The following is a 26169-nucleotide window of genomic DNA, read 5'->3' as shown; positions in this document are numbered from 1 at the left end:
TCTGGCCAAAGTACTGCTTTTCCCATACATTCAAAGTATGTTTCAATCCACTCTGTCTTGGACAAAACCAGAACATGTCAGCCGATGAGATTTCTTCTATTTTTTTATTTTAAGACAATTTAGTTCAATCCAAATCCATTTTTATCAACTAGAAATATGCATATAGCCAGTCATTTCTAAAAGTTTCCTATAATCTACTCCTAAGCTGCGTGACTGTAACCCTACACTTTTCCCAGGTGGACTGCCCACACTTGGTGCCGGGGAAAGGAATTTAAAAACCAGTCCCTTGTGCCATTTTTGAAAAATTGGTACATTTGTAGTTAAGCAAACAATAAAATGGTTTTGTTAATTTACAACCGAGTGACAAAATTATAGACACACCCCTAATTGTTATGATCATTATTAATGTAATGGGTTTGTACTACAAATATTTATTCAAAACACATGAAATAAATATTTTTCTTCATTAAACTTTAATTTTTCAGTAAATAAAAGAAAAAATTATTAAAATACTAAAGTTAAATGATACATGGGATAAAATCAACTTAAAACAAGGTTTGTGGCAATATTTTGTGGCATTACCACTCAGTTTTATTTCCAGTAATCTTTCTGGAATGATTTTGTACAAATTTTGAATAAAATCTTGAGGCAAATTATTCCAAGCAGTGGTGACAGCTGTTTTAAGTTTGTTGGCAGAGTTTACTGCTTACAGTCTTGATATACCATCCTCGATAATTTTCCCCATACATTTTCTATAATGTTCAAGTCTGTGAGAGTGCAGGCCATTCAAGTTTTTCAATGCTGTTTTGTTGTCCTGCTGGAATATTGGAGTCCCTTTGCATAAATCGCTGAAACTAGTTTTTTCTTTGTCCAGTAATTTCTTGTAATATTCCGAATTGACTTTTTTTGGAAGAAAAGAAAGATTCCCTTTTTTATTACACCCCCAAATTATCAAAGATCCACCACCCATTTGGCGCTGTGACAAAATTTTTTCTTCTTTAGTTAGATCATGAAAGTAGTATGCATGTCCGTCCGGGCCGTCCAAATTGAATTTTTTTTTCGTCAGAAAAAATAACTTTTCGCCAAAAATCTTCATTTTTCAAAATGTGGTTTTCAGCAAATTTGACACGGGCTAGTTTGTGGTGGGGTTTCAGAGCTGGTTTGCGTTTCAGTTTTCTTCGGACTATGTTTCAGTTTTTTTTAAGGAATCTCTGAACGGTTCGAACAGAAACATCAACACCTGCCTTCTCTGCGATGGCTTTTGCAGTGAAAAAGCTGTTTGAAGCAACACGCAGGATGTGCGATTTGTCTCTTCTGGTCAAGGAAGGTCTTCCAGAGCTATGCCCTCTTCCGTAGTCTTCAGCTAGTTGTATTATCTTCGATACCGATGAAAAACTTCGTTTTATCTCGGCAGCACATTCCATCTTCATTGAGCAAATGAATCAACCGGCGCTCCTCATCAGAAAATCTTCTTCCTTTGGACATTTTAAAATAACTTTGAATTGCTCCAAATGAACTCACAGTAATCACTTTACTAAGGCACAGTACAGTGAATATTGAATAAACCTTTGGAGTTATAAAATAAACGTAAACAAAATGTGTGTCTATAATTCTGTCGCAGCTAAATCAAAACACTGTTTACTGAGATGTACATTTGTATAAGATTATCAGATCAAGCCATTTGCAGAGTTAATTTTCTTTTAATATCATGAACAATATTCTAATGGCAAAATAAATTATTTTGACTGTTGAAGTCGTGATTTTTTACTGTGTCTATAATTTTGTCACTCGGTTATATACCCTAAGGATGCTAAAAAACCAAACATCTCATATTTTGGCTGAAGGTGAGGTATATTTTGGTCCCAGGGGGCTTTAGGTATTAATTATTTATAAATTTAGTTAAGGAAGCATTTTCACAAAATCATATTTTTTTTAAATCGTTTACTTCATTATAAACTATATAATACAAAAATGTACAATTCACATGTATTTATAAATGTATACACATAACACATGACTGGTAGTCACTTGGTAAGACTAGATACAAAGGGTTGTTTGCAGACTTACCACAGCTAGAGATTCTAAACAACATTAATGGCAAGCCAGATGTGATGTTTCACAGTTAAAAATTAAAAGAAAAAAAAGTCAATTATAAAATTAACAAAGCGGCAGTAAACACATACACATCGTATATATATAAAAATAAATTTCCTAAATAAAGTTTAAAAGAACTTTCATCTTTTTTTTCTCTCTTCTTTTCTTTTGGTAATCTCTTGGTAGTTTAAAAAAATGACTTTTGGATGCAAAAGCCTAAAGATGAACAAACTACAACCTGCCTTTTGGAAATAGTTAGGAAATGAAAACAAATTGTCATTGATGATGGGTGAACAAACAGCAGATGAATGATAGTTGAATTGTTATAAATGAACATTGGCCACAAAATAAAGTCAAGTTGTGATCAAACAAAAGTTTAAAATAATAATAATAAAAATAATTTTATTACATTACAAATTTCATAAATATTTTAGGTCAGGGTCGACTGTAACATGATAGTTTTATGTTTGAGTGCAGCCAATGTCGTGATCCTTGTGCGGCCGGAAGACATAGCAGGCAATGACAAATTTATTTGCTATTCATTTCTTTTGATCCGCCAAACGGTAAAGTTCATCGTATACCTTAAGCCTAATTACATGGTATTGTACACGGGGTTGTTGAGCCTTGTCAACCTGGCTAAGGGGTGTGTTTTGCCCTGCTGCTGCTTCTTGTGTGCGGCCTTAGTCAGGACGCTCGCCACGACATTCCTCGGCATGGGCTGGCTCTTTATGATGGGAATAATAGGAGGACGGGAGGTTCGGGGAGGTGGGACTTGGGGCGGCCGTTCGTACCTCCCGACAAGTTTACGCACCGATAGTTCTTCGAGGGAACCGGAGGGGCTCGGCCTTTCACACCTGTCACTGATAGGCGACGATGGGAGGCTCTGAACTAAGTCACTGTTCTCTTCTCTTTCACTTTTTACTGCACCGCTTTTAGCTTCAAATTCTTTTTTGAGGTTTTTGACCTTGCCGACCTCTGGTGGCTTCACTTCCACCTGAGTCCTCATGTCGTACGAACCCCAAGAACTATTCCTTGAAGCGATGATGGATTTGGTGTCCCCTGAACCCCAGCTGCTCTGCCTAGAAACGCCTTCACCCCCTGTCATACCACTGTCAAAAGAACTCCAAGATGACTGCCTCGACACCTAAACAACAAAATCAAATTTCTCTTTAAGAAATTTTCTGTGCAAAGTTTTATAAACTAAATAAAACATCACAGTAGACAATTTGATATCTTTATGTGAATAATCAATAAAAACAGTTGGGTCACAAGTGATGGTGCAAAGGAGCCAAGGCAAAAATTGTAAAGGTGGTTATACACTTGTGAGCCGAGCGGTCTGTCGTCAGTCCAGGTATATGAACACATATCAAGCCTGCAAGGGTCAGTTTTTACGACAAGAACAAAGGGATGCTCAGTGTCAGTTTGGTTGGCATAAAGACATTTCTGTCAGTGTATACGTATCCTGAGTAAAAACCAAACATGGTGGCATGATCGGATGACGATGAAATGATGCTACTAGAAACGTTGCTCATAATCTATCTTATTGGACCCAAAAATGAGAAAAAAAGGCTTAGTACAGAAGGTTCACTGAAACGCATGATAAATCGTGCTTAAACGGGTGCTTATGGTGAACACATGGAGCGCATGGAAAAGAGCAATTTTACGATGGAAGTCAAGTCATTTGTCTGTAGTATTTCTATCGCCGCTATAAACTAAGAAGACCGTGACAAAATGAACTATTGGGTGCATCCTATTTTAAGAGATAGATCCACAAATAGTATGATTGTTACTCTCTACCCAAAATTATGTGATTATGAACCAAAATATTTCAATTATTTTAGAATGTCAATTAACTCTTGATGATTTTTTGCATTTGATTAAAGGCGATATTTCATCAAGACTCGGTGTGTGAGGGATTCCATCCCGCCAGAAGGAAAACTCATAAAACATTGATAATGTTGACATTACAGAACAAGAGTGCATCAACTTTTCAACATACATAGGAGAAAAAGTTAAAAGCTGAGGACATTAGAGATAATTATTCGGAAATCGTGAGATGCGGTCTGGTGTAACGTAGGTTTCAGAAAAACATTTTCTTTGTCGTGCCAACGTTTCGATCTTTATTGAGATCATCTTCAGGGCTCAGTGTTTATCTTCTGTGTAATTGTGCCATTCTTGCGTGTCGTGTTGAGATTTTAAACACATCAAAAAGATGCATATAATGTCCACTTTGACCAAATTAAAAACAAACACATCAAAAAACGAAACGTTGGCACGATAAAGAAAATGTTTTTCTGAAACCTACATCACACCAGACCGCATCTCACGATTTCTGAATAATTATCAATTAACGGTCACTAATCACCACACATTAGAGAAAAGTTTAAAAAAGCTCCAGAACTCCCGTATCGTGATGCTGAACTGCTCGACGGTAAAACTACCTCTAAATCACTGGAATGTGAAAAATGCGGTAGCTGATGATACAGTCACGTGTGATGGTTATGACAGATATGGGGGAGCTGTAATAAATATAATAATCGCTACACTCCATGTTCCACAATGCAGATATATTTTCAATTTTTCGTCGATCAGGAGATGATAAAACGTTGATCTGAACAGACTACTAACAGTACTTTACATCTCGATTCGGGCGGTGAAATGCACGTAGTGAGGGGAATCTCGAATCGCACTTAGTTATATGTGTTAGGCTTAATTGCGTGTTACCGTGTGTATACTCTGCTTTGAACTTCAGTACAGTGGAAGCCTGTTTATCCGGAACCCGGTTGTTAAAATATTTTTCATAATTCTCAATGTATGCATATTAATTTTTTAAATTCATAATTCAGCTGTGGGACCAATTCATCGTTCGAAATTTGTAAAGGCCGCCAAATTGCCATCACCCTTCCAAGTCACATTTTTGTTTAAAGAAAGAAAGAAAAAAAAGTGTATCCTATTTGAAAAAAAACTAGAAATTGCTGTGTCGTGTTGTTCGTATGTTGGCTTCCATCAAAAATGTTTTTTTATTACATATATTTTTTATGTATAATTTTTCACAAAACGTGTGTCTGGACTTGAACAAAAATCAATAAAAGACCATCTTACTTTTAATATAACTTGATAGATGAATAAAAGTGTGCACTTTCGAGTGTGTGTGTGTGTTTTAAGTCCTTTTTTTATGACACAATCCTAATAAAATCACAAATTTTAGGATTATTGGGACTTTCGATCATCCAGACAGATGTTCCCTTCAAGCCTAGATAAAAGGATTTCTACTGTATTTCACACTTCATATGTACTAGGCCTAAAAATATATATTACATATATAATAAAATATAAATTATATATTAAAAATAATAATAAAATAAAAAGATATTATACATAAATAAATAGTCTCCTGTTTTGAAATTTTGGGAGTTATTTTTGTCAGTATATTTTCAAAATCAGTTACATTCTTGTAAAATTTTTATACCGTCTATTAATACTTTGAAAGTTCATGCACTACATTAATTCTGATCCATTCTGTTTTTTATATACCTCACTATGCCAAAACTGATGTTTCTTTTCCTTACACAAATTGGCAATTAACATACCTGCGTCATTTATTACCAGTCAGTAAACAGAGTTTCTTGTTCAGACATTGAGTTTTAACTAAATTGTGTACCAAGTTCAAATCATGTAATGTCATAGGAGGCTCGGGCATCCATTTTGTCGAGAGCCTACTATGAGCCGCTTGGCTTGCAGGTGTGTACCCACCTTAAGATTTTATGGGAACTTAACAATTGATATTTACGTTGTGAATTTTACAAACCTCATGATTTACGTTCTCTTCTCTGTCAAATACCCTGTCAAGCTGGGAGGAGAAAACGTCCTTCTTAGGTTCAGTCTTGTCTTCCTCGAATTGTGACGTCAAATTGAGGACAAGGCCCTTTCGATCCATATGGTGCCTCCCGCTTTGCAATTCAAGGGTGCTTACACGATGCTTAACAGAGGAAACACCATTCTCTTGACTGGAAGAAGAAAAAACGATTAGTAATCAAATTTAGTACCACAAATGTTTAAGAGTCCTATCCAATTTGGTAGTTGATGAAATTTTGGCTTTATTTTTTAAACAAATATAGAGAGAACTATAAGTGAATACATACCTTTGAGAACAGGGCAGGTGTAGTATTTTATTTTGAGATACGCTGTAAGCGAGGCCATTACCGCATGGCATCCTTACGTTGATGTTGTAGTTCCTAGCCTCTGGGACGGGAAGAGGAGGAAGTGGAGGTGGCGGAGGTGGGGTCGGTGCTGGGCTTTCAGTCCTTTCAGTCTCTTTAACATCACCAGTCTCCTTCCTAACGGAGAGTTTGCTACTGTCTGAAACAAGAACAAAAAACACAAATTCGATTAAACTTAAATTTTAAATATTTAAATATAAAAAAATTTCAACCGTTCTTACTCTGGGGGTGGGTAAACATGCTATTGGCAGTAACATGGTCTGGCGACCAAGACTTTGGCCTGATTCCATGAAGAGGAGGCAGACGTTCTTCCTCGCTCTCTCGTTCGCTTTCGCCCTCGCTCACGCTCCGGCCGTTTTCGATGTTGCACTCGATTTTATGCACTCTATTAGGCTTACATTTCAGATTTGTTTCAGATTTTGATCTCTGAAGTTTCTCTTTGTTCTTCATTGCATCCAAAATGCCCTTAATTTAAAAAAAAATTATATCAATATCAGTTATAGAAAGACTACTTTTTGATATTTTAAATAATTATATTAATACAATTAATTGTGTGTAGGTGTATGAAATAAATTAATCAAATAAATTAAATTCTAGTTAAATAAACAAAGAGCTCGTTTAAAAGTGAATAATTTGTGTAAAGTATATTTACCTGATATGTTTCAAGTTGGGATATAAAACTAGAATTTGGCTTTATACATTGTCTCTTCTTTTGTACAAAATTAAGCGCTTTCTTCAAATCCCAACTGTACGCTTTCATCGCATACGCTATGACTACTGAAGCGGATCGACTCACTCCCATTTTACAATGGACAAGAACTTTCGACCCTGCTTTCCTGGTAAATCAAAAAGTTGAAAATTGCATCAGTTGAAAATGTAAACTTTTAAATAAGTTGAAGATTCTCACTTGGCTTTGGTGATGTATTTAAACGTATTATCCCAATGTTTGAGGAGATCTGTCTTTTCGTCGTCATAAACTCTAACATTCAGATAGTCAAACATTCCTGGGAAAAAGTTGTCAATCTCTCTTGTTACATTAAGGATATGGCAAACACTAGAAAGAAGAAAAGACAGTTAAGTTTTTGAGTAAAAAAAAATTCACATAGTTGAAATTTACCCATTTTTATTCAGTTCTTCCAAGTTGGAAGCATTCCATTCGGAACCGAGGTAGACATGGGGAAAGATCTCAGTGGCCTTGTCCATCTGGCCAAGGATGATCAGCATCTCCTGATCGATGAAGGACTTAAATTCGCCCAAGTCGACATCGAGGGATTCTTCAAGTTTGGTCCGAACTTGCTTCGATGTCACCTCATCCAGATCAACTGACATCATAATCTCCTTTAACGCCGTTCTTATCACCTTTTCAGTCTCTTCACGTTCCGTCGGCCTTCATCGCAAGAAAAACATCAGTACAGAATTTACAAGATAATTAATTTCGGGGACTCACTTGTGTCTAACTGAGTCTGGTGAAGGTGGCCTCCGGGACTCGAGGCTATCCATTGCGTTCCACTCGTTGAGACAGGAGCGGTCACTCGATATACAGCCTTCATAGTGGGCCACCCAATCATGTGTCACGCCTCCCAGGAAGTAGTTGTGTTCACGAGCCTTTCCACTCACCTTGTGCAGCGTCTGCAACGCTGACCTGAAGAACGATAAAATATTTTTAACATTAGCTTAATTAAGAGTAAACAAGTAGAAAACAAATTAAATCAGAAATATTAAATTATAACCAAACGGGGTTGAAAGGGCCTTTGAAACGATTCAGGCCACAGATCAATTTTCAACGCCTTATCATAATAAAATATAAATTAAAATGCATGCAAATAAAATAAAGTTGAAACACCTATGCTGAGCATATTCTCCTTTTTAAATATTAACAATATGTACAAGGTGTAAACCAGGAAATAATTGATTTGACAGAAAGATTAACCTGATAATAGTATAAACTATGAGAGTGTTATTTAAGCAAACCAATCCAAGTGTAATAAGACTTAGGAATCGTTGAAATTTGAGTATTTTAAAAAAATAAAGTTTTCTCTTTATCTGCAACTAATTAGCACAACAATAACAAAAAATATTTGAACTAAAAATGATCTTTGTATAATACAATATTTCTAGAGTAATGGATTCACACTGCACTTAATTTTTGTTAGATCCTTTTTTACAAAAATTTTCTAGTTGACATTTCTTAGGGTACAAAATTTTTATGAAGTGGGTTGATAAAAGGCTAAAAAAAATAAAACACATGTGGCAAACTTTAAAGTCTACATTTTTTATTATTTCACAGTTTCAGTAATTGTTGTAGTAGTAAAAAATTAGGATAACCAAGTTCCATCAGTTAACTCAGCATTTTTTTATATTTTATATATATATTTTTTTGAATATCGGGGTTCCAGCTGACATACTTTCAGACTGAATGGATTGATGAAATGCCATTTCAATAAAAGGTATGACAATTGAAACGAGTCTGCTTTTCTATAATCAGCAAGACTGGGTTTCATCTGAACACACTTTGACTTTCTAAATCAGCAAATCTTTGGCCATTGTCAGTAAAGAGGGATTTCAGAAAAAGTAAGAACATAGGCAATAATAAAATAATCAGAATTTATTACAGCCAGGGGTGCCATTCGTTGGATCCATGTGGAAAGAGTGCTGATTCCTGGATAAAACGGAGTTGTTTTGCTTTATGGCATATAGTACTAATATTTGTGTTTTGCTAGTGTATGAATGTATGTATTAGCATGAATGTGTAGTGTGTGTGAAGGTCGAAGGATGAATATTGAGTACCCCATCGATCCTCAATTAGGTTAATGTAATAGACGTAAAGGGTGATGGAGGAATATTGACACATCACGTAGAAGTGAGAGTGTGAATGGATTTGGATTTACGGACTGATTGCGTTGGAAACTAAAATGGCCTAGCTGGTTGATAACCCCTGGAGCCAACATAGGTGGCTGTACAGAAAAGACCGAGGTCTGACCTGCATTTTCAACACTTGGGGTGGGTGATTCCTCAAGGCCTGCCACTAATTTATTGCAAAGTATAAAAGCTAAAATTGCTGGTGGAATGCAAGAAGTCACAGGCTCAATTCTATACATACTTTCTATACATACCGTTTATATAAGGTTGCAGATTTGACCTTATATAAAAAAGTATTCAGTTATTATAAAAAGCAAACAATTAAATAAAACACCCTAATTATCTAAACCCCCTACGAAATATCTGTGATCTTTGGGTCAAGAGGTGAATTGCTTGGCTGAAGAGCAACTGCAGCTTCACCTGTTCTTCATTCAATCTTAAGGTCTCTTTGCTCTGGAAGTTTAAAATGGTGCTTTAGAAAAACAGTTGAACCAAGAAAGCACAGTACAGGCAATTGGAAGAAATTTGCGGCCATTCAATACAGGAAATATCTAACTAATTAAAGCCAATTAAATATCCGAAATTAATAATAAATAATAGTATTACAGAAATAATTTTTAAAAATACAAACCACAAAAAATAGATAAAATGGCAACTTGGCAGCTAAGGTCATTCCCAAATTATACTTTATAATGTCTAATATTAAAAATTTACCCAATGACAATGTTACTGTATCAACATATTTTAAAAATAAAGTACACATAATTTAATATCGGTTCAAATAGTTCTATCCTTCATTGCGCAAGGGCGTGTAAAGCCACAAGCATATGCTAATAGTCGCGGGCCCAGTCCTTAGCACATGGAAAGTTGGCGTCCTTCGGATTTTTCATTATTTCCAGCCTCTTTCTCATTTGTATCTCACCTCCCCGAGAACGATCGCACTTATCGGTTATACAATGTGATGAGAAACGGCACGCACGTACAAAAATCGCAGTTGACTATAAACAAGAGGTGCGTTTTTAAAAACAATCTTGTTCATAAGAACCATAAACGCACTATCAGGGTCAAATTAAGACTGATTTTAAGTTTCAACTCTATCAATTCCAGTCAAAGTACAGCCCCAAATGTCAAAAAAATAGGCTAATCCTTTCCTTTTAAATTTTACCCGTTACTAGCGATCACAAAAAAAGAAAAAGAAAAAGTAGTGCCTTATAAGTTTCGACGATAAAAATCGGCAAGCGGTGGCCGAACTTGGGTGGCTTTCGAGTACTTTTCACGGCTATGGCCTTAAATGGGCTTTCGGTCCAAGTTTGTCAACCCTATTTTCGACCCAGGTATGGAATGAACGGGCCCGTCTCCAAAGTCCACGTGGTTGAACATTTCCCGACGGACTAGTTTAATTTTACAATTTTCAATTTGGAGATGGAGAGAAAAATCCCTGAATTTAAAAAAAATTGAGAGATTCATCTTTGATCGAAGCCTAAAAGTTCACAATTAAAAATAATTTGTGTTTAGGGCCTTCAGGCCGTTGTCACTTCCTAAAAATAAAAACACACTAATCTGTAATTGCACAAGATAAGGGAGGAGAAGAATAAAAAACTTTTCCTACTGGATTTCATGATTTTGTAAAATTTCCTAAGCCATGATTTAAAAAAAAATTAAAAATTAAAAAAAATTAAAAACTGGACATTCATCCTGAAATCCATTGCTGTCGCAAAATGAATTTTCATCGACAATAATGATCATTATTGTCAAAAATTAACTATACCTACTTTAAACTTTCTGGATGTTTTCTGTAATTCATAAAGAAAAATGTCAATTTTAACAGACCCTCCTTGCCATAAACATAACGGAAGACCGGATTTTTGAAAAGATCGACGGAACAAATATTATTCCAAGCGGAAAAAAATTAAAAGCGGCTTTAAAGAGATAAAGGCCAATTAAAGGCAGCCGCAAAAGGGAAGAAAATGTTTTGCCACGTTTGCTCGAAAGGAGGAAGAAGATACTGAACCTTGTTTATTGGGGCGACGTTATCTCTTCTTTATTTTATTTTCAAATTACTTAATGGAGATGCCCATTTTACAGCCTATAAAATATTGTAGAAAAAATTAAAAGGAATGGAATAATTTGGCCGAACCGTTATAGAACCGGAATACAAAGGATAGCATGACTGTATGCCGACGAATGTTAATTACACTCATCGGGTTTGGAATGTTATAGGTTTTCAGGGATTGTCTTTTGTTTTTGTTATCCAACAGTATCGGAAATACCTTTTTGGAATGGCATAAAGGTAGGAGGAATGGGTTCTCAGTCCGAAACGGCATGAGCGAAGGGGGGCAGATCTGAGATGTGCTAGCATACTAACCGGAACTGCCTCCCCATCCTCCGGCAACGCTCACGCCCTGGAGGTATCCTTCTTTTGATTTCCACTTCGCACTTGTTTGAAATCGCGTTCGAATACAAAGACGATGCGAAACTGTCGACGAACACTGCAAAACTGAGAGAGAGATCGAGACGAAGTGGGGACCAGGCTATCCATATTTAGGTATCGTCCGCAAACTGCTCCACCCCTCCCTCGCAACATCCTTAATAGAAGGAGTGAATAATAGAAAAATCCGCGCTTTATACATTAAACCAAAATACATTTTATACAAAGCGCAGAAGCAGCGTTTTAGTTCGACAGCCCCACTCGAGTCGTAACTTCATTTTATTGCACAAAATTTATTTTCTACATTTGTTATTGGTAAACGTTTCGCATTCCTAATTAATTTATATCTGATAATTATGCAGATAATTTGTTGAGAAGACGTGCTAAACTGTGTTAGCAAGGAGATATGTCAAACCTATTTGTCTTTCTATATTTCTGTGCTAATATATTTACAATAGGCTGTCGTTTCCTTCTATAAGTTTATGGTTTAGGGGGATTCCTGATTGACGATAGGTTGAGAGCCGAAAGATCGGGTTGTAAAGATTGCTATTGGATTTTTCAAATCGGGATTGGACGAGTTGTTTTACTTTAAGAATATAAAAATCATTATGCAAAGGGAAGTAGAAAGAAGCATTGATGATGATGAGGACTTTAGGTTGAAATGAATAGGTTTGAATTCGGTTTAGTTTAGACTGCTCGGAATACCACAGAGGTAGAGCTCGTAAGTCCATGTGGGTCTAATAATGATATTGTAAATTGATAAATTGAATCCATTATGTTTAGTGGCCTGATTGACCAAATTCTTTCAATTAATTATTCTTTTTATGTACAGTGGTTGAAATGAAAAAGTTAGTGTCAAGAGCGGGATTCGAACCCACGACCTTCGGGGCTCAATACGCCGCTGCTCTAACCACTTGAGCTATTGTGACTTCGTCGAAGTCTTTTAGGCTCGAACTTTTTCATTTCAGTCAAGACATTGCATAAAATGTATAAATTAAGTTGAAATATTTCCAGTTTGTGTACCAAGTATGCTGTCGAGATAGAAACCGAGACCGGACCTACGTGGACAGTTGAATCTTGTTGGTTGTAACAGGACTGCATTTATTTTTGTTTTGCATTCGAGCTTGATCTGATGGCACTGAAGGGAGTGCGACGCTTGAAATTGGAAGGGCGCTGAGGATAACCGTGTCATCGGAATAGGTGGCCGATTGGGTTTGGTGGACAATCGACTTTACAGGCATGCACCTTCAGCATTGTAAAGAAACAGACGGAAAAAAGGTTTAAGGGGTGGATAAGCTTAAGCTTGTACAACGTAAGATCTAGTACAATATAACCTGCGCTGGACTCGATGGAGATTGAAAAATATGGGAGATTGACGGTTGTATGGATGTGTGCTGAGGTTAACCGTGTCACTATCTTCTGGTGTGGTAGGCACCGAGAGTAAATAAGAGGATGGGCTAAGGATGTCAGTTTGTGAGACACCGCAGTTACAGGTTGAAACCCCGAGTATTCAGCACCGTCAGCATTCTAAAGGATCGGCCAGAAAGAAAGATTAAACAACGAGAGGATTAGCTTGAGCTGGTACAGTGTGAACCTAGTGCGATACAATTTATCTTCGATCTCTTGCAGATATAATTGAAGCAAAATAAAGCTGTTATTGTTTGAATGTGAGTTGAGAACATCATTTTCTTCTGTTAGGTGGTCATAGATAGTTAATAGTACGGTGAAGGCATATCAGCTGTGAAAATATGAGGATAGGGCCATCTTTTATCTTGTCGGACACCCGCTCATACAGGTTGAAACTGCATATTTTCAGCACCTTCAGCGTTCTAAAGAAACGGTCAGAAAGATACAATTTTAATAGTAGGTAATGGTTAAGTTTGTATAACAGGCCTGGATGCCCCACCAAGAGCCTGGGCAATGACTACGACAGCCCTCTGTTAAGTGACCACGCGAAGAACTAAATAAAAAACAAAAAAGAAAAAACTTGATCGATTTCTTCAACTACGTTCCAATATATATAATATAGCACAGTGATGTAACGTGTTGTGTACAAACTATAAATTACGAGAAATTCGAGCTTATTGCTATGATTGGTATTGTCTCTCTGGAAAGGGGCCTAGGTCAGTGCTTGCTCGTTTCGAAAAATTCAACAAGGCGACGCCCATGCTCTCCGAAGATTGAGAGCAAGCGTGAAAAAAGGTGGGCTACTCTACAATTAGATCGGGACAAATCGACGACCGGCTTGAATAACAAATTCCGAAAGATATTTCGTTTGATCGTTTTTGATTTTTGATTCAGAAACTCATCGTCCTCGACAGACAAAAGCAGAACCGTTCAAAGGACCTTAAATGGCAGGATTGGGGAGAGACTTGAGGATCTTTCGCAACCGATCATTCAAAAAACTGATGTTAAACAAAAACCAACATAATTAAAATATTAAATTTTGTATGGAAACCGACTGCAAAGAAACCCAGCTATGGAAATTTGTCTCTAACTATTATAAGAGTTTAAAATTATCACCTACACAGAATTCTGCCCCAATCTACGGTTTAAATAGGTCTGACAACAGCTCCTAGACATTTGTCCTTCCGTAGTAGTAATTATAATAAAAATAAAAGGAATTGGAACGGCTAATAATAGCAGGTTGTCTTATTTTAACAACTTTCAACTCTACAAAGATAATTGCTACCACTCCCGCCTGGTTGTTTCTAAGAGTCCAAGGGGATTAAAATTTGACTACATTATTGTTTGCACACGCTAAGGCCATTCTCTGACGAGTTGATTATATATTGAATCACATCTCAAACACGTACGTTTATAATAATTTAACTCTTATATCGCATGACGCAAAAAAATCTCTTTAAACTACAGCTTCGTCTGACTTTGCCACGCCAAAAGCTAAACATATTCAAAAGGGCTGATGGAATGATATTCGCCTAAACGCAATGAAAATTAAAATCGACAGAGATGAGTATTGGCTTCACAGTTAAACGATTAGAACATAGAAGCTACTGAAACCTTAAAAAAATGAGGACGATTGCCTTATCCGACCATCAACCCCACATTTCGGACCGCTTGATAACACTAAGCAAAACAGGTTTTGATTTCTGATCCGATACAGCACGCTTTTCATCTCGGGTTTACACTGGAAGCTTAAAACCGTTTCACCATATTTTTTAATTCACCTTTATTAAGATATTGTGTGCTTTATGAAGACACGTTTCTGGTCAGCAGTCAAGGCATGTACGTGTCTACAATGGCGAAACGATCTATGAAGCAAGGGAAATAAAATTGACACTTCATTCCTCTAAGCTCGTTATAAATGTATATACTAATAAGATAGACATAATAAGACTTTTGTAGACTGGTTGTTTCCGATAATTGACTCCTCACTATTTTGGTCTGTCGGACCCACCTTCATCAGTGGCAGAAAATTAACTAACTTGAGTTAAAGAGAGAAAAGTTCTTTATAGGGCGTAAGACCAGCCACAAACAGTTCTATTTTTTTTTAAATTGTATAAATAGTAGATATATTTAGCATACAACAATCATATGGGCGTCGTTGGCCGCAACAGCATCAATGACATGGCGCTAGTCACTCTCCAAAGGTCCAGGGTTCGAATCCAGCGGCCCTGCATTCGAACCCGACTTACAAATGGGCTTTTTTTGTCAGAAACACCGGTAACCCGTGCGCTCATATAAATAAATAGTTGAAATACTCTCGTAAACGAAAAGTATGTAAAATGCTTTGCAATAACTTTTTCTACTTTTTACCAATTGTCTCAAAACCTTTTTAAATTATTGGGTTTTTCCTATGAAATGTCCGTTACCAAAATAAAGGTTTTTTACTAAAATTACTATATAAAAACAAAATCATTTTATTCTGTTTTACCTTCATTTTCTACACATTTTGACCAACTTTTATATGCCGGAACTGAAGAATTCTGAGCTTTGAAATGAAACAAAATCTGAAAACGCTTTTTGTACTTGAACAGCATTTTCAAAAATTTTCCCTTTGAAGAAATTGCCTAAATTCCTAAACGGGTGAAAATCTGTTGGAGACAAGTCTGGAGAATAAGGTGGATGCTGAAGAACCTCGTAGCCAAGCTCTTTCAATTTGTTTATTGTATTTTGAGACATGAGGCTAAGCGTTATCGTGGTGGAGTAAAGGACCTTTCCGATTTACCAACGCAGGTTGTTTTTTTTGAGTAATTGTTTTATGTATTTAGTCAATATCCTTTCGGTACGACGTAGAAGCTAATGGTCTCACTTCTAGGCAAAATTGAGTAGTGAATAATTCCAGCCATGGACCACCATACGGTCACCATCAATTTTTTGGGTGTAAATTTGGTTTTGGCATAGTGTTTCGTCGATGTTTAACCACTGCCCTGACCGACCCAGTCATATGCAATCCATTTTTCATCGCAAGTGATTATTCTTTGGCGAAAAGGATCGGTTTTTTGCCTGGCGAACAACGAAACGCATGTCTCAAGGCGCTTTGACTGCTGACGATCAGTAAGCTCATGAAGGACCCATAGATCAAGCTTTTTGACTTTTCCCATGCTCCTTAATTGTCCTGAGAAGGTAGCTGCACTTGCATTTAGTTGTGCTGAAAGTCCTCTGAATGATAGTGGTTTTCTTCCACCTGAAGCTTAAGGACATCGTTTTCCAATTCGTTATTCCCTACCGAAAACTTAGCAAACCAACGGCGAATGGTCTTCATTTACACTCCCTTCCCCAAACGCCTTACTGATGTTTCTGGCGCCTCATCTGCCGAATGACCGAGGTTAAACTCGTAAAGAAATATTACACGAAAATCGCGTTTCCATGTCCATATTTGGAAGTATACTAAAAAGTGTGTAATGGATTGGGGAGCTCATCATTATAAACAAATGTGGAGGATTAATAACTGCTTAATTATAATATGTAAACAATTGGAAGTAAACAACAGAAAACCGCTATATCCTTTCTGAATTTCTCAAATTATAAAATCGGACATTTCATGTGAAACAACCCAACTATATTCATAAATTACAATTAATTAAGGTTTTTAGTTGAGATAAAAAAGTCAATGGCACGAGCGGGATTCGAACCCACGATCTTCTGCTAGATTTTTATCTCAACTAAGAACATTAATTAATTGTAATATATTAATTGGTCAAGTGGACCACGAAATTAGTGAATTTAATTATTGAAAATTAAGTATACTTCACTAAAGCTCTCCGTGACATTTCATTTGTCGTCGAGTATCCAATCCGATTACACGACATTTGAAAAATGGCAAAAAGGAGGGAAAATTCAAAAGGTGGGGTTGAGATGGAAAGTTGATGTCCGAGTGGATCGAGGTCACGATAGCTCAAGTGATAGAGCAGCGGCGTATCTATCCGAAGATCGTGGGTTCGAATCCCGCTCGTGCCATTGACTTTTTTATCTCAACTAAAAACCTTAATTAATTGTAATATATTAATTGGTCAAGCGGACCACGAAATTAGTGAATATAATCATAAAGATATTGTGCTTTAAAATTATAAATTTCATTCGTCGAAACGATATTTCAGCAACGCCGCTTTTTTACAGAACAGTACTTTAATTTCTATTAACACAAATATATATTAATCAATTAAAACAAAAAATGCAATAATAAAAATATTAATTGTTACGTGGTACCTGGTACGTCACGTTGTGTAAACCTCAAAAATAGAGAGCAAGAGTTGCTCCATAAACCAGGAGAACATTAACCACCCCACAAACAAATATCAATTCACATACATCATTTACACGACTAAGAATGTTACATAACTCAAAAAATGAATGAAAATGAATTCTTAATAATACAAATGCACAGCCAGGACAAAGACCCGATTCTCCTTCTTTTTACAAAAATAGCACCCAGACTCAACCACTCGATGTGGCGAAATGCCGAATTTGTTCATACAAGTAGGCATAAGGATTAGAAGGATCATCGGGATGACAAAAATTTAAGAAATCACCAGACTGAAAACAACAGTATTTCGGTTAAAGAAAAGACGCTGTAGGCCTCCAAAGGCACCCCTTTTCAAGTAATACTTTATATTTACGATTATTTAAGGTATAATAAAACTAATTAAGGATTTTAGTTGAGATAAAAAAGTCAGTGTCACGAGCGGGATTCGAACCCACATCTTCGGCTACATACGCCGCTGCTCTACCACTTGAGCTATCGTGACTTCGATTCACTCGGACACTAACTTCCCATGAGTTAATAATACAACTTTTAGACGTTTAGTCAATTTTTAATGGTCCAATTACATGGTAGTTTTATCAGCGTTTAGATAAAATTCTGGAATGATTAACTTTGTTTTGCTATCGTTCGGATCTAATATTTAATTTCGGCCTGGTTTAAAAGAATAGGAAAATAAAGAACGTGAGATTAAAACGTAGTGGGGGAGTTTCGAGGTGGCCCAGGTTCCGTACACGGACAAAGAATGTCAACAAGGTCAACAAATGCAGAGGCCCAGTCTTGAATGGAAGAAATCAGTTAAGTCGAGACGGAAGCTGTGTTTATTGTGCGTGTCTGTTTGTTTGTGATGGTCCAGAACTAGGTCGTTGGGAAGAACGTGGGACGATACAACAGTGCACAGTTGCACTCGGTTTATCACCTTTGTAGATTTGCTGTTGTGATTGCACTGCCAAAAAGTAGGAATATTGTGCTCCACATTTGGGTTATAGCTCGCTATCTAGTCAGGCTTTTTATTAGCCTTCATAACCTTTTAACTTTTATTTGCCTGTGAGCAGAAGTCTTCTCCTTATTAGGCCTTCACGTATAATGTGTACTGCAATTTATCACTTTTCTTGGCAGAACCTGTTACCAGGATACCATCTGCCACTCCTAATATTTTCATTTGATCTGCAAGTCCAGTTATCAGACTTGCTGTAACTTAAATAAGAAGAACTGCAGTAAACCTAAGTTTCTCTGCTTTGATCAATAGGCCTTTTTAAGTTTATGTAACACGGACCTTTGCCTGACTATGCCCTGCGGCGTTCATCCAAAACACTATGCCTTACCTCCATAACAATATTTCTAGTTGCCATGACATCCATGAGCAAGCCCAATCTCCCTGTATACATTCGTAGGTTTAATAGTTTGGCAGTCCAGAGCAGAAGCCTGCGTAGTTCTCACGGGGCATGGCTCCACTGATACTTTAACCATTTTTTGGACATCCCTTATCACTTAGGAGCTTTTCTATTCCTAACCACGTAGAGATAGACTGGTAAAGTCCTTTTTCACGTGCTGCTCGTTCTGGTACCATAATTTCAACATTTTCTTGGCAGGAGTCACAGTCCACCATCTGCCTATTATTTTCATATGCCTACTGATCGGCAATGTCCAGTGAACAGACTCGCGAAAAATCTAAATTCCTCTGCTTTGATTAATAGGCCTGTTCTATGTTTATGCAAAAATTTATTATCAAAGAAACAAAAACTTTTGCCTGGCTATGCCCTGGCGCATTCATCCATCACACCGTGCCACATCACCATAACAATATTCCTAGAAGCCATGGCCATGAACAAGCTCAATATTGGGTCCTTAAAAGTCCCTTTTTAATTTCTAGGTACTGATCTTGCATCTACCTGGATGATAAGTACAGATTGGAAGGTTCAGCATTTTGGCAGTACAGAGCAGCAGTCGGCATAGTCCTGGACCGTGACCAGAGACAGATGGTAAAGCCTTTCTCACATGCTGCTCTTTCCAGTACCGTAATTTGGTCCAAAAAGCTCTACCTAGGAGCCATGGCATCCATTGGCATTCCCAAAATCGCATATTTTGACTTTCTTCTTATGTTTTATTTGTTTGGCGTCATGGCGATACTAAGGCAAGTAATTTCTTTCTGCAAAGTCTTTTCCGCCAAATTTAGCTTATCATTGACCTAATGACTCTTGTAAAACCCCAGAGAATCATTTTGTCCGCAGTTCGATGCATCTATCAGTGTAATGTTAAAATATGAATTAAGAATAGTAAGTCCTTACCAAAAAAAAAATATATAAATTGAATACAGTGCAAGACTTGCTGCAAAACAATTCTCCTAAAATGGTGTTACGTGTTATACGTATTATTTAACGTAAATATAACGACAGCATAAAAGTGCGGTTTTTATCTTTTTTAAAAAGGAATTTCCCTCCCTCACCATATACGTAACTCCGTCCCGTCAGGAATGAATACATTACAGGAAAGCAATACTTTTTTTAAAATGTTTAATATAACGTTTTCGACATTCGTAAGTTATAAAATAACCGCAGCTTTTCATTTAGAACAAACCAGTGTTGCAAGATTATATATTAATTTAAACCAGGAGAAATAAATTTTAAGGACAAACGAGTTGAGATAATTCGAACTAGCGCAGGCGGTTCTTCACTTTCGGGTCACGTACAAAAGTGCGACCTGGGCAAACCGTTTTCCATCTCCATTCGCGGCAGAAGGGCATCATCAACTTAGGGAGTATAAATTACATTTTCTTTAAAATACAACACAACATGGAGTTTTTAAAATTGTATAGTGCATGGTTTCAATGGAATATGTCCATAAGGCTCCAGTTGAAAAGACGTGACTCTTCTATGTTTAGGACAGCTTTTTCCTGGATCGAAATTTGGGTTTCGGTCCTCAACAGCACTTTCATACGAACATAATATTGGAATCATACTACAAAAGAAAAAACCAAAACCAGACTATCCGCTGATACTGAATAAGCACTCGTAACTTCCTGCTCCCTACACTTCTTGGTAACCGTTTAAGCTTAAACCGCACCTCGAGAGACATTATATTTAATAATACAGGCTTACCCATCAAAAACATGTAAAATCAGATACAAGTCCTCAAATTCGAAACCCTATTTCATAAAATAGGTAGTGGAGTCGACTCGGGTTATTCCTCCACTTAATCCATTCCAGAGACTTCCGCATACTTCCCTGATAAAGTACTATCAAAGAAAAATAGGCTGAACGGCTCACCCAGATCTACGACCATTTATTAAAGACTGAATAATATGGCTAATTGTGGGTCATGTAACTCCTCCTTAATCACGGACCAATCATCCTGAGTCTTCTACCCAAAAAATGAAATCAGTTATTAGAGTTTATATCTTGAGTAAAAAGCTCTATTACTAATGTATATGCGTAAGCATTAGGTCGTTCACCTATACCTAAAAGAGTTATCTCTTATGTGACCTATCTGACTTTGTAATGTTGCAAGAATGGTTCCCAGCCGAAGAGTCGAAAATTGAAAAGTTGCAAACCATCGAAACATCCACCTACATTTAAAAGAGTAACTCATCTCTTATGTGACCTATCTGACTTTGTGGTGTTGCAAGAATGGTTCCCAGCCGATGAGTCGAAAATTGAAAAGTTGCAAATCATCGAAACATACACCTACATTTAAAAGAGTAACTCATCTCTTATGTGACCTGTCTGACTTTGTGGTGTTGCAAGAATGTTTTTCAGCCCATGAGTCGAAAATTAAAAATTTTCAAAAAAATCCAAAACCGAATTTTATGGCTTTTAGCAAGTACTCTTTGGTATATGAACTATCAAGCACTCCTCAGACATCAGAACATCACTGAAATTTCCCAGTTATTCAAGAATCTGAGTATGATAAAGAAGTCCAACACCATGCCAACACATTAACAACCCTCCACCCATCTACACCTCTGAGGCTTTAAAGAAAAACAGTTTAGTATGTTGTGAAATTTTTATTTAGAATGAATAAAAAACTTATAGGCATGAAAAGAACATATGTTTGCTCTACTGTTTTCTTTACGCGAGGCTTACCACTTAGGATATCCTCTCACATGTTACTTATCCACTAATATAGAATTGTTTTATAGATTTAACAAAGTTGCACTGTATTCGTATAAAGCTTATTAAATGAATAAATTAATCGATTACACCGCATTGCGCCTCTAGGTCGTAATTACGATCCGCTTCCTGGTTTCCTACTTTCATAGGCTCGAATTAATTCGTGTATTCGGACTGCGGTTCTCGTTTCGGCGCCTCCTCGGATACATTATTTAGGTCAGGTTCTCTGAATTCTGAAAAGTTTATCCCCATGGGCAGAGAAGCGAAACAGCGAGGTGAGACGCACCCACAATCTTAATATCGACCAGGCACGTCAAAAATCTCTATTTTCCGAATGTCATCGCATTTACTGTTGCCCCTTGCCCTTTTATAGTAATATTCTGCTACACGCAAGTTTTATTTACGTTGTTTTATAGAGAAAATAATCTAATACCGCTAACTACTTGCGTTTTCGCAGTACAGCGTCTAATTTCTTCTATTTCCCGTCAAAACGATTTTCGATTAAATGCCTTGTTTTCCCGTTTTATGCGTCACTCCTCATTTTGCACTAAACGGTTCACACGAACAGAATTTAAGCAGTTTAAAGGGGTCAACACCACGACCTTATCTAATGGGAAAATTGGCCTCATTTATGTGCCATTATCTTCTGAACCTTAGACAAAATTGCATGAAATTTTGTGTTGCTGTTTAACGTTTGTCGATAGTTTTCTATATTCTGAATTATGCAAATATGCTGTGTTTTCTTAAAGACATGTTTCAAAAAATTAATTTAAATGTTTCACAAGTTTGCATTTTTACCCATACCTGCTTTAGGGGGGATTTATCAAAATGTCACAATGTAAACCTATTTTTCTTTATTTATGACCCGTTAAAGCGTGACAAACCCAGGTTTTTTGGAATTTTGTTTCAATTTTCAAGTGAACTTTCTATTACATATTTATGTATTATTTATATACGCTCAAGAAAGATATTTTTAAAAAATCCGACGTAAATGCACTAGAAGCAAAATTCGCTTCTATTGTGACACCCAACCAATAAAATAATAATTAATAAAATCATTATTACGGTCTTAGACATAAAAACGTCAAGAAAATAGGAATTTTATTAATAATAAACTACCTACACATTCTAAAATTTTGTTCAATTAAAAAAAATAGTGCAATAAATTAATATTCCATAGATAAATAATAATAATATTTATTTAGAAATCGTGAGATGCGGTCTGGTGTGATGTAGGTTTCAGAAAAACATTTTCTTTATCGTGCCAACGTTTCGATCTTTTGAATCAGGTCATTTCGTTTCGAAAAAAAAATACTTTGATTGAAAAAAAAAATCAAATAAAATATTAAAAAGATTAAAATATATTTTGCATTGTATAAATTCACTTTTCCACATCCAAAATCTAATTGTAATATATAAACAATGTTTGTAAATCCCAGGCCCTGAAGATGATCTCAATAAAGATCGAAACGTTGGCACGTTAAAGAAAATGTATTTCTGAAACCTACATCACACCAGACCGCATCTCACGATTTCTAAATAAATATCGATTAACGGTCACTAATCACCACACACAATAATAATATTATACATTACAAAGATTTGATATATATATATATAGGATAGATGTGAGTGCCATACTCGAACTTAAATTATTATTAAAGGTATGTATCATAAAAAAGAATAGTTAGGGTGTGTCCAAAATGTTTGCAAATAAAGAAGAAAAAATGTACTATTGTTTACAATGTTTTTGGGTAGAAAGTTCTTTAGACAGGATAGCTATTGAGTGTTTTTTTTATCTTATCAGTTAAATTGTCTCATAGAAATATAATGTATAGGCCGATTTTATATGGTTAACCGAAATTGGTCATTCATAACTAATGTACAAGCGCATACAACTCGAAAGGCCACTGTGCTGGACTAGTTCCGGCATTAAAACAACGCCATCTCGAGTACATCGGCCTATTGTTTTCATAACTGACGCAGCACTTGATGACATCTTTTAAAAGACAATTTTTGAGTTTGGCCTTCACAGAGAGAATATAAACGGTTGAGACGAGGTGTTGTCTACTTTCCAAAGTGTCTACACATATTTATTTCTATAGTAAGCCGACAAAACAAAAGTCCAGGACGGCTAAGTTGGCTATTTGTTGAATTTTGTACACTGGTTGTTTCCATTCATTTTGGTTTCCCTGGTCAAGCTGTTTTAGTTTGCCAAACGGGTTTCGGCGTTTAGTGGCTGGTTTGTGTACAAAATATCACAGTCCTACCGCTAAAGATCCGAAAAAAGTTAAAACGCGTCTGAAAGACCAACGCAGCAAGGCAAAACAAAAAGCTGACCGAAATGATCAAAAACGTCCAATTGTAATTGCAGTTCGGTCCTTTCCCAAAATACGTTCATCTCTACTCCTATAAAATCAGATAAACTGTATTATCATTGTAACTACGTCAATTTTAAATTTACTCGCGATATTTAAAGTGCGACATCGATATTTTAAACAAACCGGATATGCCTTGAGAAAAGACGATTTTGTTCTCATGCCAAAAGGTTATTCAACAGGCTAAATAAAGAATTAAAGGGAAGACGACGAAGCAGACGGTTCTGTTTTTGTTGGTTGCGGGTACAAATCAATATTTACATCGTGTCGTCCAACCGATCCTATTCGAAAACGGGAACCCTCTTGTAAAGGAAAAACCAACCCTATTCTGTGCAAAGAGGAATAAGCAATAGGCAAATTTCAAATCCAATGTTTTGGTAATATATCGGATCAAAATTATCAAGTCATATAGATTACAATGAAAATAATTCTTCACAAATGTGTGGTGATTAGGGACCGTTAGTCGATGATTATTCGGAAATCGTGAGATGCGGTCTGGTGTGATGCAGGTTTCAGAAAAACATTTTCTTTAACGTGCCAACGTTTCGATCTTTATTTATATCATCTTCAGGGCCTGAGATTTACAAACATTGTTTAAATTTAACAAATACATGTAGGATGTGGAAAAAAGACCTTTCACTTTTTCACTTTTTTCCACATCCTACATGTATTTGTTAAATTTAAACAATGTTTGTAAATCCCAGGACCTGAAGATGATCTCAATAAAGATCGAAATGCTGGCACGATAAAGAAAATGTTTTTCTGAAACCTGCATCACACCAGACCGCATCTCACGATTTCCGAATAATCATTCTTCACAAAGTTGTTTTATATTAATGTCCTGCCAGATTACTCCGAATTTCAACACGGTACATTAAGTTAGAGAAAGCTTTCGAGGCCTTGGAGGAAAAAGACCTGTCGTTATTTCCCGGTTGGTAAATTGACAGAACAAAAGCGATTACAATCTACATCCGCAACTCTAGGTTCTGTTGATACAGTCATAAAATCAAAAATGAATACAAGGGGATAATTAGATACACAGAGACTTAGATTTTTCAAATGGGTTATCCGAACAGTTTAATCGTATAAGTGTAAAACGTTGAAACGTAAATGAATAAAGTGTTTTTAAATAATGTAAAATATCCTTGGGCGTGAAGGATACTCGATAAATATCAAACAAAATTCTTGATGGAGGAGGACAATGTAATTGCATTGCTTGCAACTACACAATAATCGAAATTGTACGTACAACTCATGTCATTGCATCACCCGTTTCGCCGTATTTTTAGCGTCTGAGAGAATACAGAACATTGCCAAGGGTGGGCGACCCAGGTGAAGAAACAACCTCCTGCGCCTTCTTCCGATTTTCTACTGCTCGGATCCAGGAAAGCTCTATCGCATTTTAACAACCCGGAGAACTGGCGCAGTTTTACATTATGCCTGCTCTATTTTCAAACGTAATTGCATTTTTACCTAACAAATGAGTACTACCGGACGTAGAGAATGGGAACGCTGTTTATTTTAAAGCAAATAACAGAACGGCTTGTTGGACAAAATTCCATTTTTAATTTCAATATTCCATATGTAGGATATTTGGGACTTGCGAAAACTATGGGCTTTCAATAAACTTTGATAAAACTGAATTTCTGGCATTTGATGGTATAAGAAAATGAAATAATATATGAAAAGGAATCATTTAAATCATCTCGGATCGCTTATAGGCGAAACAGTAAAGCCCGAAGCCGACAGAAAAAGAATATCGGGCATGCTGAAAAACGCTACCAAAATATTGAATTCCGTTCTCTGGGAAAAGGCTGTTCGGAAAGATACAAAAACGTTAACAAGGTTCAAAGTATTCTGATATATGGTTAAATAAGAGAGATAGAGAGAGAATAAATGCCACGGAAATGAACTTCTAGAGGAGTGACCGAAAAGTACGAAATGAAGGAAACGGTGAATAAAGAATAAAAGTAAATCGCCATTTTCCTATAGTTTGCATTTTCGAATCGTTAAGGTCTGACTAGGCCGATGTTTTGCTACGACAGATGCCCCTGAAGATAGCAAACGGGTATGAAAGACCAAAAGAAAACTACCAAACGTCAAGTTATAAATAGTGTTGGCAGATAATCGTCACGAATTTAATGAACTAACAAACATGATCAAGATGTACTACATTTTACTATTATTTTCTATACAAAAACAATGTGTTTGGGTTTCTGGTCAGGTAGAGAAAGAAGTATACACTGTGATCACCTGCCAAGCTTTCGGCCTTTATAAGACCATCATCAGCGCAGCATCCTATTTCTCATATTACAGGTCCTATACAAGACCCAGTTCACAAAGTAGAATTACGGTGAAG

The 26169-nt window shown here is 36.4% G+C and overlaps 1 protein-coding gene across 7 annotated transcripts in view; it reads right to left on the bottom strand.

The window, feature by feature from the left end:
* Positions 1-2476: 2476 nt before the first annotated feature.
* The window catches only part of LOC106661365 (protein phosphatase Slingshot), a 93834-nt gene continuing 70141 nt past the window's right edge, over positions 2477-26169 (bottom strand). For all 7 annotated transcript variants that reach the window (XM_014384684.2, XM_014384687.2, XM_014384686.2 and 4 more), the window contains 8 exons: positions 7762-7956; positions 7432-7701; positions 7222-7368; positions 6967-7150; positions 6536-6779; positions 6237-6453; positions 5903-6101; positions 2477-3238 (listed from right to left, as the gene is read on the bottom strand). In XM_014384684.2, the coding sequence (XP_014240170.1) occupies positions 2687-3238; positions 5903-6101; positions 6237-6453; positions 6536-6779; positions 6967-7150; positions 7222-7368; positions 7432-7701; positions 7762-7956 (2008 nt within the window). In that variant the 3' untranslated portion in view covers positions 2477-2686. The remainder of the gene's footprint in view (positions 3239-5902; positions 6102-6236; positions 6454-6535; positions 6780-6966; positions 7151-7221; positions 7369-7431; positions 7702-7761; positions 7957-26169) is intronic.

The sequence above is a fragment of the Cimex lectularius genome, unplaced genomic scaffold (genome assembly GCF_000648675.2).
Source record: "Cimex lectularius strain Harlan isolate CLEC.00 unplaced genomic scaffold, Clec_2.1 scaffold16, whole genome shotgun sequence".
Lineage (NCBI taxonomy): Eukaryota > Metazoa > Arthropoda > Insecta > Hemiptera > Cimicidae > Cimex > Cimex lectularius.
This window is presented reverse-complemented; position numbering and strand designations above follow the sequence as displayed.